Here is a 17,976-nt window from a genome sequence, read left to right on the forward strand (position 1 = left end):
TTTAGGGGCATGCCGCGCTTCGCTTCGCTTCCCATGGCCTTCCATGCCTCGCAACTTCTTCCACACAAAAATGCAACAGTTTTTCAAGTGGCCCAAGCTCAGAGGGCCTGAAGAGGTCCTTGGAATTCGGCACAGGACTCGTGTGTGTCAGCTTGCATTAAGCTCAATCCTTAAGGTTCTGCCAAGTGAATGATTCTTTTGTTTTTATTTCTTTTTCTTTTTTATTATATTTTGTTCTTTTTGTTTATTTTCTACACACAATAGACGTCTTAAGACTAGGCACAAAAAAAAAAAAAAAATTCACAAAAAAAATAATCAAAAAAATTGTGTTCATTTCACGTTTTTTTTTTTTCATTCGTTATATATGTACAAAACATTTACAAAAATTTACAAAATTTATGCGTTAGGCTACGTTTTAAATAGTTTTAAATATAAGTATTATTTAGACAAAAAAAAGTGTATTAATATTAATGTTAATCATATTTTTTTTGTATATTTGTGTTTGCGGAGACGTTTTGCGTGGATTTTCGAATGAGTTGCAAGTTGAGTTGGAAGTAGAAAAGTTGCCAAGCTTTAGCTGATAATCAAGTTGAAATTCCCATTCCAATGATGGCCAAAGTGTTCTTCGTTTGTTTTCCAGTTGTATATTTTATGGAAATTATACTGGGATGTCAGCTGAATATTTAGCTTGTGCTTGTGTAGGATCAATCACAGAAAGTCGGCATCCTTATTTCCAGTTAATGGAAATGCAACTGGAATGTCAGTGGAATCTATAAATTTCTTTTATGTTGCCGTCGCACTTTCAGTCAGGATATTCGTGAAATGTCGCTGCAATATATCCCTTGCATTTTGTTGGAATATCACTGGAATATATCATTTGTGTTTTATTCCAGTTGCCAGTCTGTACTTCCAGTTTTCATATATATTCTGTTGCAGTCGCACTTGCAGTGAGCATTTTTATTGCACTATTCAGTTGTCATTTGTGTTGGAACTGTTGAACTTACAGTAAAAGATCCGCGTGTCTATTTCCAGTTGTAATATCTGGAATATCGCTCACATTTCATTCGAATAACACTAGAATATATCAATTGTGTTCTTAGTTCCAGTTCCAACTTCCAGTTTCCAGTCTGCACTTCCAGTTCCAGGCTCCACTCTGCACTTCCATGCAACCTTTCCAGCTTCCAATTGAATTTCCACAGCTGCAACTGCCTTGGCACTCATACGCTTCCACACTTCCTTTTCTTCTGGCTTTTGTTCTCTCCCCACATTTCACTTGTCTTTTGCCACTCCCCCAGACCCCATCCCCACATTTACCCCCGCTCTGCCCTTTCCTCCGCCTGTGTCTGAGATCCAGCTCGCATGCTTGGGTCGCCTTAGACGTCCAGCGCCAGCTCCTCGTCATCCTCATCCTCGTCCACATCGACCGCAGGCAGCGAACCCAATTCGCCGCGTTCCTCCTGCTCCCCGGCACCCGCTGATGTTGTTGGTGTTTTTGTTGGCGCCGTCTCCTCCGCTGTCTGTTCTCTGCGAGGTGGCGGACTGCCCGGATTCAGAGGCGGACTCGGCGTCTGCAAACGCTGCCGGCTGCTGCTGCTGCGTTCGTATTCCGCCTCGCTGTTGGCGCTCTGGCTGGTTGCGGGCGATCGTTCGCGCTGCGGCTGTTGTTGCTGTGGCGCCAACGCCGGCGCATAGTAGCCACCCAGCATGGGCGTGGCACCCGGAGGAGGCGGCATGCCGGGCAGCCCCATTCCCGGTGGCATCCGACTGGGATACATGTAGCTGGCGGGCAGCGCAGGCTTCTGCAGCGCAGCCGCCGCTGCCGCCTGCCGATAGTAGATATCAATGGCCGAGGGAGGCGCTCCGTGTGGCGTCTGGGCGGCAGCGGCTGCCGCATATGGCCAGGCGCTCAAATAGGGCGTGGCACCGCCGTATAAACGTTGAAACGCCGCATAGTTGCCAGCCTCGGCGAGCAGCTCTAATCCCACGGCTGTCTGGCGCTTCCATTTGGTTCTGAGAGAGAGAAGAGTGGAAGGAAAGAAAACAGTTCATTAGTTGTTCGTGGTGAAAGCGCAGCGAATGCATAAAAAATTAAGCAAATTAGGAAGAAAAGGCGAAACTACACTGACAAAAACGAAAGGGGGAGGACAATAAGCAAAACAGTGCGGTATTATACTATAATTTAACCCAAAAATTCTAAAATATACCAAAAGCCTATATATAGATTGTCAGTCAAAGATATCAAGACCCGATTTCAGTAGGCGAGAGTGGGCGTGGCAGAATTTTAAACAAACTTGATCTGCGTACAAACAAGAGCTGTCGAAAAAGAATTTTAGCTCTATCTTTTATAATCTCTGAGATCTAGGTGTTCATACAGACGGACAGACAGACAGACAATGATATATATAATATATTTTATGGTATGGTTTAAAGTTAAATGAATATAAAATTGGAAAAATTACTTTAGTTATATGCAATTTTGTTATACTTAAAGTGATTGAAGTAAATATATTTGAATATAGCAATTGAAGTATTGAAATGATTGAAATTAAATATTTGTATATCGTAAATGAATTTAAGTATATACTTAAAACTCAATTGCATAATATTAAAACAAAGCTGAGTTCAGTTGAAAATAATTTGGAAGCTGTCTAAATTTCAAAAATTATCATTTATCTAAGTTTTTATCTAAGTCAACCGGCCAATTTCTCGCAGTGTATGCAAAGAGCATAATAACAGCGGCTGTGGCAAGCTGTGTGGCAAGCCACATTAATCATGCCCCAGAGTGCTGCATCATGCCGCTGACTACGCGTGTCCTGGCCGCCTGCTGCGTGGCCCAGACAAGGATGCAAGGATGAGACTTCGACTGAGGTCGACTGAGCTATTATTGCTGTTTATATTTCGCACTTAATTGTTTTGTCATTTATCTTGCACTTCAAAACGCACGCCCACGCATCGAGCATTGAGCATTGAGCTGGAGTGAAAGGCAGACGAGGGCGGCAGCTCGGAATGAGCACTAATTGGCAACGGCACGCCCAACTCAACTAGAGAGAGCTCAGCGGAGAGAAATGAGAGAGATAGAGAGAGAGGGAAGGGAAGGGAAGGGAAAACAATTTAGGGAAATGAAATACTTCTTTTTCTTTTTGGCAAATCCTTTAATCGCCTCTAGGCGCCAGGATCAGGATCCGAGGATCACTTTTCGATCGCTTTTTCTGCGCACTCATCGTGCGCAGCTGTGAAAATGTTTAAGCGAAAATTAAAGGCGACTTTTGTTGCCCTGCGGCAGCTGAGCATTTTGACTTAAATAGGCAACAACACAAAAAGGAAAAAACACAACAAAAAAACATAAACAGCAAACGGTGTACGGAATACGGAAAAAAACAATTTTCAACGGATTTGCAGCGAATGTTTGACAGCTTCTTGCGAGATAAAAAAGGCAAATAAAAATACATAAATTGCTAAATAGATTCTTTAAGGGAAGAGATTTTTTAAGAGTCAACAGAAGTCCACTTCAACTTGAGTGTAAAAATAAATATTTTCCTAATATTATCTGATTTTGTCATCACTTTCTTATTATTATAAAATATTTTTGAACAGCATTTATAGATCACAACTAATTGTTGTCTTAATATAATCTATGGGCTACTTTTTCATTTATTTGTCACTCTATGTCTAGCAATTTTTTCAAGGCAACTAATCAGTTATTTGATCAACATACAATATTATTCTTATAGAGAAAATAGAGCTTTATATTCTTATGTGTCTAGATATTGTTGTCGAAATTCTTCATTCTATATTTCCATTTATTTTTCCATACATTTGATTAATCCGTACTTATATCTAATATATTTCGCACATTTTTTTCATTTTATATCTGAACTTATTTTTTTATTCATTTAGTTAAAATATAAGCATTTAAATCTGAATTCCACTATTTTGGCTATATTTTACCTTTTTTCCTTATTCAGAGTTATCTGAATCTGAATTTAAATCTAAATTTCTGCAGTTTTCACCTTTCAATATTTCAACTTTATTTCCGTCTTCATTCATTTAATTAATCTGTATTTATATCTAAATTTCAAATTTGTTCTTAATTCCTTCAATTTAATCTCGTGTAGCGCTTTTGGCAGTCATTGCCAATGAATTTGCAAACAAGCGAAAGAAAAAATAAGTATAAAACCGTTGTTAATATCCGGTTGAGTTTTCGGCTCTGGCTCAGCAAGAGGTCTCTCTCTCTTTTTATCTGTCTCTCTCTCTCTCACTTTTTTGCTCTGCTGCTGGCGTTGTTAATGCCCAAAACGAAATGTGACAAGTCATTGGGCAATAATTAAAAAAGAAAATAAAATGCTATTAAACGTAATAAGGCAGCAGCTTTGCCATCTATTTTTAAACAGGGGCAGCTGTCGTTGGCAGCGACGCAGACAGCGACGTCGACGGTGACGTCGACTGAGGAGGCACAGAAATGATATTAGAAATCGAATCAAGAAGCAACCGAGAGAGAGAGAGAGATGCTGCAAGTCGAAACTGATATTGAAAACGAATGACTTAGGCAACAAACTTGCGCGCCGAGATGGGAGCAAAAAAAAAACAACGAAAAAGGAAAAAAGTAAACAACTCATTTAATAAACAGCAAAAGGCATTTTACGACTCTTGCGCAAAATGCAGCAAATTAAGCAATCAGCATAAAAACAAAACGCATAAACAGCGCCAACTTGATTCCCAACCGGTTACCAAGGGGGTTGGGGAGGGGAGGGAGAGAGGAAAGGGAATAGAGAAGTCGTTGCCGGTGGAGAGCCATTAAAGTGATTTTTATTGGAAAAGTGCGCGAAGAAATGGGCGGTTCCATAAAAGGCGCTGATTAGCAAAGACACTATTCCTTTCCCCCTTCATCCCCTTCACCCAACTCAACCTCTCCCTATCCAAAAACAATTAAATTGCGAGCGTCAAAGAAACCGCCGCAAAAGAAGCAGAAGAAGAAGGAAAGAGACTCACCTGCGATTCTGATACCAGGTCTTCACCTGGCAATCGCTCAGCTCCAGCTTGTTGGCCAACTCCATGCGATCCTGAACGCTCAAATATTTCTGCCGCTCAAAGGATTTCTCCAGCGTCTGCAGCTGATGATCGGTGAAGGCGGTACGCGCCTTGCGCTGCTTCTTGCTCAGCGACAAACCCAAATGCGAATCGCCATTGGCGCCATTGCCATTCTTCAAACTATCCTCGCCATCGTCGTCCTTGCCGCCTGCAAAATAGTCAAAGAAACAAATATGAGCTTTAATTAGTAAATTAACTTTAATTCAAAAATATAGTAGAATATGGTAGAAGGGTCTGATAGGAAAGGGTTTGAAGAAACTGTATGTGACAGGCAGGAGGAGGTATCTCCAACCCTATAAAGTATATAGATTCGTGATCAGTGCGAGCCATTTTCGTCTGTATGTCTGTCTGTTCATCTCGTATATTTAGTACTCTCTTTCAAAATATACCATGAAAGGAGTACTACATTAATATACCAAATACAGACTTCGGTATATTTCGGTATTTTTGTGGTATATTAGTATGGCATATCTTAAGTATATTGTGGAAGTAGTACTATATCAATATACCAAATACAGCTTATGGTATATTTTTTAAGTATATTTTAAATGAAGTAGTATATGTATCAATAAACCAAATGTAGCTTTCGGTATATATTTGAAGTATATTTGCGGTATATTATATGGTATTTATTTAGGTATATTTTGAAAGTATTACGACATCAATATACCAAATGCAGTTTATTGTATATTTTAATATTTTTTATGGTACACTAACGTTATATTTTCAGTATATTTTAAATGAAGTACTATATCAATATACCAAATATAACTTTCGGTATATTTGAAGTATATTTGCGGTATATTGTATGGTATTATTTAGGTAAATTTTGGAAGCAATACGATGTCAATATACCAAATGTAGCTTTCGGTATATTTGAAGTATATTTGCGGTATATTATATGGTATTTATTTAAGTATATTTTGAAAGTAGTACTACATCAATATACCAAATGTAGCTTTCAGTATATTCATTGTATTTTTCTGGTATATTAATATGGTGTTTATTTAAGAATAATACCAAACTCTTTTACTCTTATTGAAAATGTGTAGCAGGTATCTCACAGTCGAGCACACTCGTCTGCAGTTTTCTTACTTGTTCTCCTTTTTTGCTGCTCAGATTTGCGCGCGCTGTTTAATTTGATGACTGCAACGCATGCAACTTTGTGACATGCCATTGCTAATTTGCAATTAAACACTTTATGAGCACAAATTGCAAACAACTAAGAGAATAACTACAACTACGAGTACAACTACACAACAATTGCTGCGACTTGAATTCATTCCATTTCAACTTATTGTGTAATAAAAAGAATTTAAGGAGCATACACCAAAGAGTAGAACTATATAAATGATGCCACTCAAAAGATCATTATCTCATCTGGAATTCTTTAGTTTTTAGTCCCCCCATCTTCAATGCTTCACCACTAAAAGCAGATCTTAATAGCTGACAATTTCTAATAAAAGTCTTTAGTTTTTCAAATTGCCATCAAATTTTTGTTGTTTGCTATTTAAATTTTCTTTAAAGTTTCCCAGCTGCGACATTATCGATTTAAACTAATTTACGTTTCAATATACTATATATTTCAATGTCTTACATTACTTTCTAAGCAAGTTGTTTACGCTCTAAAATTGTCCACTATTAATGAGCAGACTTCTGAGTTACTTGGCTGAATACTTTTTGTATGATATGCTTTGTTTAAATACAAAGCTTTCACTGTTCTTTATCATAATCTCTCTCTTAGCACCTCTCGAACTATTCGATTTTCTTTTTCCTTTTCCTTTCCAACTTTTTCTGTCTTTGTACTCTATGGTATTCTTGGAATATAATAGTATATCAATATACCAAGTATAGCCATCCATATTTTTGAGTATTTTGTCGGTATATTTTTCTCAAGTAAATAACGCACAGTTTTGCATTTAAATGAAATAGTATATCGATAGACCTTCTGTATGTTTTTTGTATATTTTCCAAACAAATAACATTTATGTGTAATAGAAAAACGGTATATTTCAGTATTTGTTCGGTATATAATTTTCATATATGTATTTTACAATTAATACATACTACTATATTTTGTAATACCAAATATCGTCTCAGGCGTATTCTTTGAATATTTCTCAAATAATACCACATTTGTGTGCTTTTATTGAAAATGCTTTGTGGGTATGCAGCTTTCTTACATGTTTTCCGTTTATTTTTCTTGCATTTTCCACACATTTTACTTCCTCGCCTTACGCTGTCTTCTTCCTATTTGCTTCACATTCTTTTGCCTTTTCATGCGCCTCTTTTTTCGTGTGTGTTTTTTTTATGTTTATTTACTTTTTGCTATTTTCTGCGTGTTCCCCCTCACTCTCTCTCTCTCTCTCTCTCTCTCTCATTTCTCTCTTTCTCTCTGCCGCATCCATTCGTGTTAACAACAAGAAACCAGTCAGCTGGCAGCTGCCTCTGTTGCCTCTGTTGCCTCTGCATTACGGCTAGTCGAAAAAGTCAGTTAGCAAAACATTTCCGCAATATGTGAAACCCTCGCGCATAACTCTTAAAGCGCCCCTCGCACCTCCCCTCCGCGCTGCATTAGTAATTAAGTGCTTGTGGCTAAACTGTATTAAACATGCTTAAGTGTGCAGCCAACAACAACAACAACAACAGCAACTGCAGCAACAACTTCCTTCTACCTGGCTGACTGCTGAGCTGAAAAACTAAGAAACTAAGAAACTGAGCAACTGAACGACTGAGAGACTCTTGGCCAAGTTGTTGTTGTTGTTGTTCGTCTGCATTTAATTGCGCATGGCAGCAACACATTTGCAATTGGCCTTTTTGCATTTTAATTAAAGCAACACTAACAACAACAACAACAACTACAATGAGCTCTAAGCATGCGTTGTTGTTGCTGTTGTTGCTGTTAAACGTTTATCAGCATTTTGATAATGTGCACGCTTAAATGCAGTGAGCAGCAAAACAACAACAACAACAACCGCAGCAACAACGATTGCTTCGAGCTCATTGCAGTTGTTGTTGTAAATGCAAATGCTACAATAAAGCTTGCATAACGGTAACGCGATTAGTAAGTGTGTTTGTGAGTGTGTGTGTGCGCCTGCATTATCATATATAACTAAGCATTGTCTGCGATTTAACCAAAAAACAACAACACGCCAAAAAACAACAACACAAAAAATGGTGCATAAAAATGTTGATTCAAAATTAAGAAGAAAATGTGAAGAGTAAAAATGTGGCTGAGAAATAAAATAGCGCACAAAATATCAAACTACATATATATATGTATGTTAAAAATGTTTAAATAAAATAAAGTTAACAAACACAAGAAGAAATTGAAGAATGAATCAAAATAAATAACAAGTAACATGAAAGAAAGAAAGAAATAAAAGCAAAATATTTACGATATTATTCTTAAAATATACCAACTGAATATACCGAAAAAATACTAAAAGAAGTAGTATTTTTTTGGTGATGATATTTTAGGTATTTCCTGCCGGGACTAAGTTCTAATACCTTGTTACCCCATGGCTAGCAAGTATAAAAAACGGAATAATTTAAAGAAATTGGAAAAACAAAAATCTTAAGACTTAAATTAAAATTATTTTTGCAAAACCATTAAAAATATTGCAACGAAATGTAATAAGAAAACATTGAAAATATAGAGTGATATGTTCAGCAAAATAATAGATACAAAACATAGAACAAAACCTAGAAAAAAAGCTAAAAATTCAAAGTAGTGAAACAAAAGACTTAGGCAACGAACTTGCTGCAACCAACTGTCAATTGGAAGTGTGAATTGTGTTTATAGTAAGCAATGCAATTGCAGCAAAAGTTGTTGTATTTGCAGTAGTTGTTGTTGTTGTTCCTGTTGTTGTTATTGTTGTTGTTGTCGCTGAGGCCACACGCTACGATTTTGGGGAAGCCAACGAAAGGTTCAAGTTAAAGTTGAAGTTGAAGTTGAAGTTGAAGGAACGCGCAAAGACAACGCAGCCAAAGAAAAAAAAGGCCAAAAAATATCAATTTCAATTAGTGACGAAAACTGCTCAAAGCGTACGACAAGAGGAAGCAAGCGCTAAGAACGAGAGCGAGAGCGAAAGAGAGAGAGAAAGAGAAAGGAAGAGAGGAGGCAAAGTGTTATGCGAGTGTCTGCTTGTCTCGCCGGATCAGCGCACAGTTCATTTGACAGCTTCGGCTAAGCTGCACGCTGAGCGAAAGAGAGCGGGGAAAAAGAGTGAGAGAGAGAGAACGTGGAGTGTAGAATGCGACATCAGCTGAGCAGCGTCTCGAATCGAAGCCGAATTTGGCTCAATTTCAAACGCGACGGCAACGGCAATTGATCCTTCGCGAAAGGAGTGGAGCAGAGAGGGGAGAAGGAGAGGGGAGCACAACTGTCGCTCGCACGCGTCTCAAGTGACGCGCGAGTGTCAACCGAAAATTTGAATTATGAGCAACGAGCAACAACAACAACAACAACAACGACGAGTTTTGCATTCCTGCGCTTCGTTGTTGGGCTTCGATTAAGCCGTTAAAAGCAGCGTTTTGATTTTGACAAAAAAAAACGAATCATAAAACTTTAGCTGAAAATTAACCGTTGTCGCAGCGTGGGCTCAACAAAAAAAAACAAAATAATAATACAAAAACTTGCCTCAAACTGTGCTAGAAAAACGGACACAAGTCTTTATCTCTTGCTCTCTCTCTCTCTATTGCTCTCTCTTTCCTTTTCTGTGTGGGCTGCATTTATGGCTTTATACATTTCTTTCGTTTGGCTTGTGTCTCAAATCAAAACAACAAATTTCTAGAATTGACAGCCTAGCGGGAAGTCTTCTCTCTTCTTCTTCTTCCCCTCCATCTTCCCTTAATTTTAATTGACTTTGGCACAAGTCTCGAAACGAAATTAAAAATGCCCGTGAAATTGCTACGAAAATCATATTTATATTTTGAAACCAAAAATTAAACGCAACGAATCGATAATAAGTTGAGCTTTATTTTTATCGAGAATTGAATTGAAATCATCAAAAAAAACTTTCTTTCTTTCAGTGATTTATTTTAATCAGCTGCTGAATTTAGCTGCCTAAGTTCGTTTCATCTATTGGATTATTTAAGTGTCGCCTTAAGCCGCTTATATTGCAATTATTTACTTAAATGAAACTCTTAAGCTGCTAAATAAACAATTAGCTGTGTGGACGACTTTGTCGATACTTTGTAAAATGCTTTCAAATTTCTGAATATTAAATATTTACAATTCATTTATTACAGCTTGCTCAGAAGGTGAATGATTACGGGGTATTTAAATTATATTCTATGAAAAGAAAATATTCTGATTTATTGTCTAAACAAATCTTTCGTGTACTTTAATTAATTCTTTGAAATTGTATGGCATGGAAATTAAATAAACTAAACGCTTTTTGAGATATTTCAATTTTATTTATATCTCTAGTTGGAGAAAGATTAGATTTTGTTTAAAATATAAATAAGGTGAATTTATGTTTATTTTGAAAAACTATGTGATAGAAAATTTTATAGTTTACATTCATTTTATTACATTTATTGTATACACAAATGTCGAATAACACTTCCCACAGACTATAAAAATGGAAAACGAATCGATAAAAAAAATGTCAAGTTCTTAGAAAATGTAAAATTTAAAAAATTTAGAAGTAAAATCATAAAAGTAGAAGAAGTAGAAGTAGAAAAGTTTTCATTGTCTCGAAATTTCGTTAGCTCGTAAGCACTGCTATTTCAATGAACACAACTGCATGTGCTACAGTGTATGTATTTCCCTTTATGATTGTTGCTTTTCCTACAGGGTATTTGCTTGTCGTTGAACCTGATCCACAATCTATTTACACAACGATTTGCCTATCTGGCCAGACTTCCCGCCTTCTATCAGCGCTTGTCACACACAGATAAGCACAAAGCTGCTCCCAGACTTGCTCTCTCTCTCTCTCTCTCTCTCCCGCTCTCCCTCGTTTTCTCTCTTCTTTGCTGTATCTTAATTTTAATACACAACTCTCTGTTGGCATCGAAATCAATTTCCAACGCACATTTACGACTATTTAATAGTAATTTGTCATAATTTGCATAACGTTTAAAAGCGCTTAACAAATAAATAATAATAATAAAAAAAAACGAGACAGCAACAAACGATAAAAGAAAGAAACAAACATTAAAATCAATTAAAAAATGTTGCATGCTAAAAGCTGTCAACTTTTTAGTCGTCGCAAGTGGCAAGAGGCAGGGGCAAGCTATGTGGCACTTGGGCGTGCTGTCAAGGGTAGCGAGTCTCGCAGTCGCAGTCGCAATTTTAGTTGTAGTTGTAATTGTGCAAATCGCTGATCGCTGATCGTTGAGCGTTGATCGCAAAATGTGTGCTTAAATAAATAATTAACATTTTCATTTAAGCATTTTTTTTCGTTTTTGCAGTTCACTTTGCTGCTACTACTACACACAAACTTGCCACACAGCTGCCCCTTGCGCTGTCTCGCTCAGCTGAGCAGCAAAACAAAAGTGCCAACTGCGGCTGCCACTCGCAACAGTTTCCATTTATGTTTATGGCTGCATTCGCCTGGTAGTTCCTTAGAAACTATTTGTTTTTTTAAATATTTAAACATATTATTAATAATGAATAGCTAACTTACACAAAAATAAAGTTTGAACATTTACCATAAATTAACATAAATAGATGTAAGATTTTTAAAAAGCTGTTTCGAGCTGCTTAAAGCTGCCTTCAAATCTTTGTATAGTATTTTATTACACCGTTGTTAGCTACGTCATTTACTGTTACAATTTAAGTTTAAAATTATTCAAAATTAAATCACTTTCAAACTTACAGACTTAATTTCCTAGAAAGCTGATTGAAAAGCTGGTAGAAAGCTTCTTAAAAAGCTCTACAACAGCTTACAGTACAACTTGGAAGTTCGAAAAAAAGGAAAACTGAAAATGTTAAGGACTTTAAAACGTGTTTAAAAGCTTCTTAAAAAACTCTGCAGAAGTTTACAATACTACTTGAAGTCCACAAAAAAAAACCGAAGGATTGGAAACTGAATTACTTCTTATTAGCTGAAAGTTTCTTAAAAATTTATGCAATGCTTTGAGATCACGTCCAAACTGCTTTAAAGCTCATGCTCAATAAAACTCTGTGGCATAGAAACTCAACAAACAACTCAATAAAACTGAAAAACTTGTTTTTAAAGCTTCTGAAGAAAACGTGCAACTTTAAAGCTTAAAAAATGATCAAAGATTAGTAAATGCTTCAATTACAATTTGGAGCAAATAAATTCGTTGAACTTTACTCTTAAAAAGCTCTTCAACAGCTTACACAACAAGTTTAAGTACGGCGAGATATCTGTACATTTGAAATTTAATTAACTTGCTGATGACTGACAGCTTCTTAAAAGCAAGTTGATAAAACTTGCAACTATGTAAAGCTGCGAAACTTGATTAAAGCTCAGTAAATGTTTCAATTACAATTTGGAGCAAATAAATTCGTTGAACTTGACTATTAAAAAGCTCTTCAACAGCTTACAGCGCAAGTTTAAGTACGGAGAGAAATCTAAACTTGCTGATAACTGAAAGCTTCTTAAAAAGTTTGACAACAGCTTAAAAGCAAGTTGATAAAACTTGCAATGTAAAGCTGCGAAACTTGATTAAAGCTCAGTAAATGTTTAAATTACAATTTGGAGCAATAAAAGACTGCAAATTCTTAAAAATAAGAAAGACAGAAAAGAAATAGTTGAACTGAACTCACCGCAATCGTCGCTGTCGCTGTCATCGATGGTGCTCGCCTGATCGCCGCTGATGCTGCTGCCCGTGCCCCCAAGTAGCATGCCCCCAGCACTGCCATTGTTGTTGTTGTTGCTACCATTATTGTTATTGTTGTTGTTGCTGCTGCCACTCAGATTGTTGTTGTTGTTGCTGTTGCCCATGGAGTGGAGAACGAGGGGAGAACGCGATCGTTCATCGTGCCCCTCCATGTGGCCAGCAGCAGCCGCAGCAGCGGCAGCCGCAGCAGCAGCGGCGGCAGCAGCAGCAAGTGGCACGTTGCCGCCATGTCGATGCAGCGCCTCGATGCGTTCCCGCTCCAGCTGCAGCTGATGGTGATGCGCCGCATGTGGATGCGGATGCGAATGCGGATGCTGCGAGTGATGCCCAAGCTGCGGATGCGACGGATGCGTGTGCGGATTCAAAGCTGCCTGCTGCTGCTGTTGTTGTTGTTGTTGCTGTTGCAAAGAAAAAGGCAACAATTTTTTGTTGAATATATTGAAGTTCATTCAAGTAATCCCTTTAAGTCAAAGGGCTTTGCAGTCAGTGTTTTAGAAACAAGTTAGCTTTAAGTTTAAATTATATCTAACCTTTTTTAAGTAATATCAATCAGTAAACTCTTTATATCTTAAGATCCGCTCTAAATTGTGCCATATAAAGGTATTTTTAATTACATCTAAACAAAAAAAAATAAATAAGGAAACTCTTTCTCTATTCTCCTAAGAACTGCTCGAAATTGTGCTATACAAAAATTCATTTAGATTCCAGATTTTAACACACAAGTAAATTTTGCTTCTCAAGTTAATTGAATAACAAACTCGAATAAATGCTGAGTGCCTTATTGTTGGATACACTGAAGAAAAATACCAAGTTCTACAATCAAGAACATTCGTATTTACTACTTTAAAAACAAATTCTTAAAACTAAGAACAATTGAGTAAAAAATTATACATATTCGAAATATGACCAAAAATTCTATATTTAGGCAACAAAATTCTGTAATTCTGTATTAGATTTAAGTATTTTCGTTCATATAAAAGCTATAGCTTTATGTAAAATAAATTAAACATTTTTAATAATCGATCATATAGCTTTAGTGATGACCCTCGTTGGCAACTGATTTCAATACAAATCGTTAAAGATTCAATTATAAAAGCTAACAGAAAATAAAAAAATAATAAATATAATAATATAATAATAAATTCTCTTGCGCTTTTGACTTTCTATAATTAAATTCTCGAATTAATAAAAAAAACTTGACAAATTTGTATTATTTCTAATTGAATTCAGTTCTCTGATTAAAAAAAAAATAATGTACAAATTTGTATTCATATTAATAAAAAGATGTATGTTTCAATTCTTTACCATTAAACGAATGCAAGCCAAACAAAACGATTTTTTGTCTATCCTAATAGATAAAAGTAAATACAGATGTTCAAAAGGAAAAAAAAAGTCTAAACCTAAATTACATTCTGTATGCAAATTTTAATTACTTTTGCTGTAAAATTTCACTATATCATCTACAACAGAAGCTGATTACAAGATTCAAACAAACTCAAGAAATATTTGAAAAACAATTTAAATCAAATTAGAACAATAAACTCTTAACTTAGTATTATAGAAAGTAAATGTTTCCGATTAGAAATGAAACCAAAAACAAGAAAAATATTTCTTTTTCATTAATCTTCAAAAATACATCTCAAGCACACAACGAACTAATCAATTAAAGTTATGGCAAATTCTTGTGGAAGCTTTAAGCAGCTTTAAGCTATGGACTACAACTTTTTCTGGCTTTTGCTATAAAAAAGGTCTAAGGAAAAGGATAAGGGCATGTTATCTTACATTCTCACGCTTTTATTATTTCCTTCTAGCAAAATCTATCTCTATCTTTATCATAATTATTCAAATAAAGTGTTCCATAAAAATGCTCTTGTTGAGCATATTTTTATAGACAAAAGGTAAAACCTTTAAAAAATGTATTTAACAAAAGAATATGAAATGCAATTTCTTTTTATTTTGCTTACAGATTAAAGCCTGAGGTCTATGCTATTATCATAGAAGTTCAGCAGTGTTGTGAAATGAAAAAAATTTCCTAACAAAAGACAAAATGTGAACTATTCAAAATGAATTAACTAAAGTGTTATAAAGTGAGATTAGATTGAATAGAGTTTTTTAGCCGCTATCTTGAGAACTATCTTCAACTAGTGTTTTCTAACAACACTGCAGCTGTGCAGTGTTGGGCAACACACTTACTGTGCTCCACGCAGCGGCAGCTGTGGCGCCGTGCAACTCCTTCCCCAGCGACGTTGGCGGCGGCGGCGAAGCGTCGCGACTCGACGCCTGACGCCCAAAGCGTTGCAGATGATGTGGATGTTGTTGTTGTTGTTGTTGCTGCTGTTGCTGCTGCAACACGGCGTAATGGCTGGCGGGCGGAAAGTGCGCCAACAACGGTGCCACATGATGATATTCACGCTCTCGCTCTCGCTCGCGTTCTCTTTCTCGCTCACGCTCAAAGCGAAGCAGTTGTTGTTGCTGTGCCAAATAATGTTGAAGTGCCGCTTGTTGTTGTTGTGCCTGTTGTTGTTGCTGCTGCTGCTGCTGCTGTTGTTGTTGTTGTGGATGCTGTGTGGGATCACGAGACGTGGGCGAGGGCGCATAACAATCCTCGGGCGGACTGGCGGATTGTCGTCCCGCCGAAGCAGCAGCGGCCATCGCAGCGGCAGCGGCAGCAGCAGCGGCGGCGGCGGCAGCGCTGCCGGCCAAAATGTCGGTGATCATGAAGCGGGAGCGCGGCGCCTGCGTCGCCGTTGGCGATGGCGTCAAGCTGCCCGGAGTGTCCCCAACGGCGGCCGTAGTTGTGGACATTTCCGGTGGCATTGTGGTCATGTGGTTGCCCAAATGCTTTGAAGATCTCTCCCTCTCTCTCTGTCTCTCTTTTCACTCACACACACTCACTGCACTGTTTTTGTTTTTTTTGCTGGTTGTTTGCCGACGGCACAAAAAATTAAACAAAACCGAAACGAAAGATCAGTAAAAAAAAAATGAGTAACAACAATTTGTAGAATTGAATCGTTTGCAATTGGCAAAATTGAAATGCAGCAGCTGCTGCTGCTTCTTCTTCTTCTTCTTCTTCTAGTTCACACGCGCTTTATTCTTATTGTTGTCTTGTTTATCGTTATTATTGTTGTTGTTGTAGTCGACGAGCCGAGCTCAACAAAAGCCGTGAGACAACCGCTCGCCTTTGGCTTTCAACCGAAACTGAACTGAACAGCGAAAAACGTTTCAAGCTGCTGCTGCTGCTTTAGCTGCTTCCTCTTCTTCTTCTCTTTTCACTAACTGTTAACGGCCAAGTCCACGCACCTGTCGTCATCTCGCTCACACACACACCCGCAACTCTCAGGCAGCGTGGTGAGTTTGTCATCGTCGTCGTTGTTGTTGCTGCCATCTATTGGCTGCATTTATTGGTCGTAATTGGCAGCAATTGACATTCATTAGGTTTCAATCAGCCAGCGTTCTCACTCACTCACTCACTTGCCTCTCTCCCTCTCTCTCTCGCTCGCTCGCTCTCTCTTACTCGCGCTCTCGTGTGTGTGTTGTGTGGTGAGTTTCGCTGCAATGGCCGCAACAGCTTCGCTTTGCCATAAACCTCTTTTTTATGGCAACGCTGTTTTTATGGCGCTGCCGACGTCGCAACGTTCGGATGCTGCAACCCTGCAGGGCCGCAGCAGCAGCAGCCAGCAGCATCTGCAAGCTCCGCCCATTGAAACTGGTTAGCACCGGAGCACACACACAAACACGCATACACATGCACACACTCACTCGCTTTGCGGAGAGTCAAACTTGAGCACTCTCTTGTGCTAGCGCTGGCTCGCTCTAACGCATGCCAAGCGCAGACCATGCACACTTTGCTCTCTTTGCTTTGTGCGCGCGTTCTCTCACCGCCTGTGTACGTGTGCGCGCGTGTGTGTTTGTGTTTGTGTGTGCTGAGTATCTTTTGTTATTTTTGCGCTTGTTAACACTTTTTGTTTGGCATTTAAACAGTAAATTGGCAGCAGTTAAATGATGCCCGCTCTCTGAGGCGTTCGTGCTCTCTCTCACTCTCTCTCGCTCACACTAGTTAGCTGTTGCGTGCGCTCTCTCTCTCTCTCGCTCGCTCACTCTTGTGAGCTTGTATGCATTTGTATTTGTACACGTATTTGTATGTAGTTTTCAGCTGTAGTTGTTGTTGTTTAGTATCGATGTCAATTTGCTGCCTAATGTGCAAGTGAATGACTTTGGCAGCGTGCTAGAGGAGAGGGTCGAGTGTGGGGACGGGGAAGGGGAAGGGGCGGCGGGGTTGCCTACGCGCACATAATATAATAGTGTAGACTGCAGGTGGTAAGTGAGGGGTGGGAGAGGAAGGTGGGGAAACACTTGGGGCGGATGCTGCGACTTCTTTCGTTGTTGTTGTTCTTGTTTTTGTTTGTTGCAGTTGCTTTGTTTGTGTGTCGACACACACACACACATACACATTACACATACAAATACACATACACGCATGTGTTTGGACATGTGCTTATGTAGTTACATACTTTTAAAAATGGCTTCATTACAAATGACAGCAATTAGCTTTGTTGTTGCTGTTGTTGTTGTTGTTGCTTCTCCACTACATCTTATTATACTCAGCTCTCTGCATATGTGTGAGTGTACTTACTGTGTGTGTGTGTGTGCTGAGCAATGGCTGTCTGCAAGGTTTTTGTTGTTTCTGCTGCTCAAGCAAAATTGAATGGAAATAATGAGTGTACAAAAGCAGCCAATAAGAAATATATGTAAATATCTCATACATACGGGAATAGAGCGATTTTAGCCATTAGTATTTTTATACATTATTTCTATATGCTTCCAATTTTAAAACATTTTTGAGTAAAGTTAAAGTTTACAATATTATAATTTTGTGTTCCATTTGCTTACAATTTTGAAACATTTTACAGAAAAGTTGAAGATCACAAATAAAAACACTCAGAAATTTGATTAGATAAATGTAATTGGAGTACAAATTTTTTTTGCTTATATGTTATATCCAAAATACATTATTCATCACATTATTAATTATTTTCGTTAGCTAATTTGTATTAGTTGAGTAAATAGTAA

At 37.9% G+C, this 17,976-nt stretch overlaps 1 protein-coding gene across 1 annotated transcript; it reads right to left on the reverse strand.

Moving 5' to 3' along the window:
- Positions 1-405: 405 nt before the first annotated feature.
- LOC132796900 (homeobox protein B-H2-like) lies at positions 406-16,008 on the reverse strand. The gene is made up of 4 exons (XM_060808243.1): positions 15,100-16,008; positions 12,833-13,304; positions 4,990-5,236; positions 406-2,010 (listed from the first exon to the last, which is right to left on the reverse strand). The coding sequence occupies exons 1-4, from the start codon at positions 15,730-15,732 to the stop codon at positions 1,374-1,376; spliced, it is 1,989 nt and encodes a 662-aa protein (XP_060664226.1). The 5' UTR covers positions 15,733-16,008; the 3' UTR covers positions 406-1,373.
- Between the last annotated feature and the right edge of the window lie 1,968 nt (positions 16,009-17,976).

The sequence above is a fragment of the Drosophila nasuta genome, chromosome X, assembly GCF_023558535.2.
Source record: "Drosophila nasuta strain 15112-1781.00 chromosome X, ASM2355853v1, whole genome shotgun sequence".
In the NCBI taxonomy this organism is placed as follows: Eukaryota; Metazoa; Arthropoda; class Insecta; order Diptera; family Drosophilidae; genus Drosophila; species Drosophila nasuta.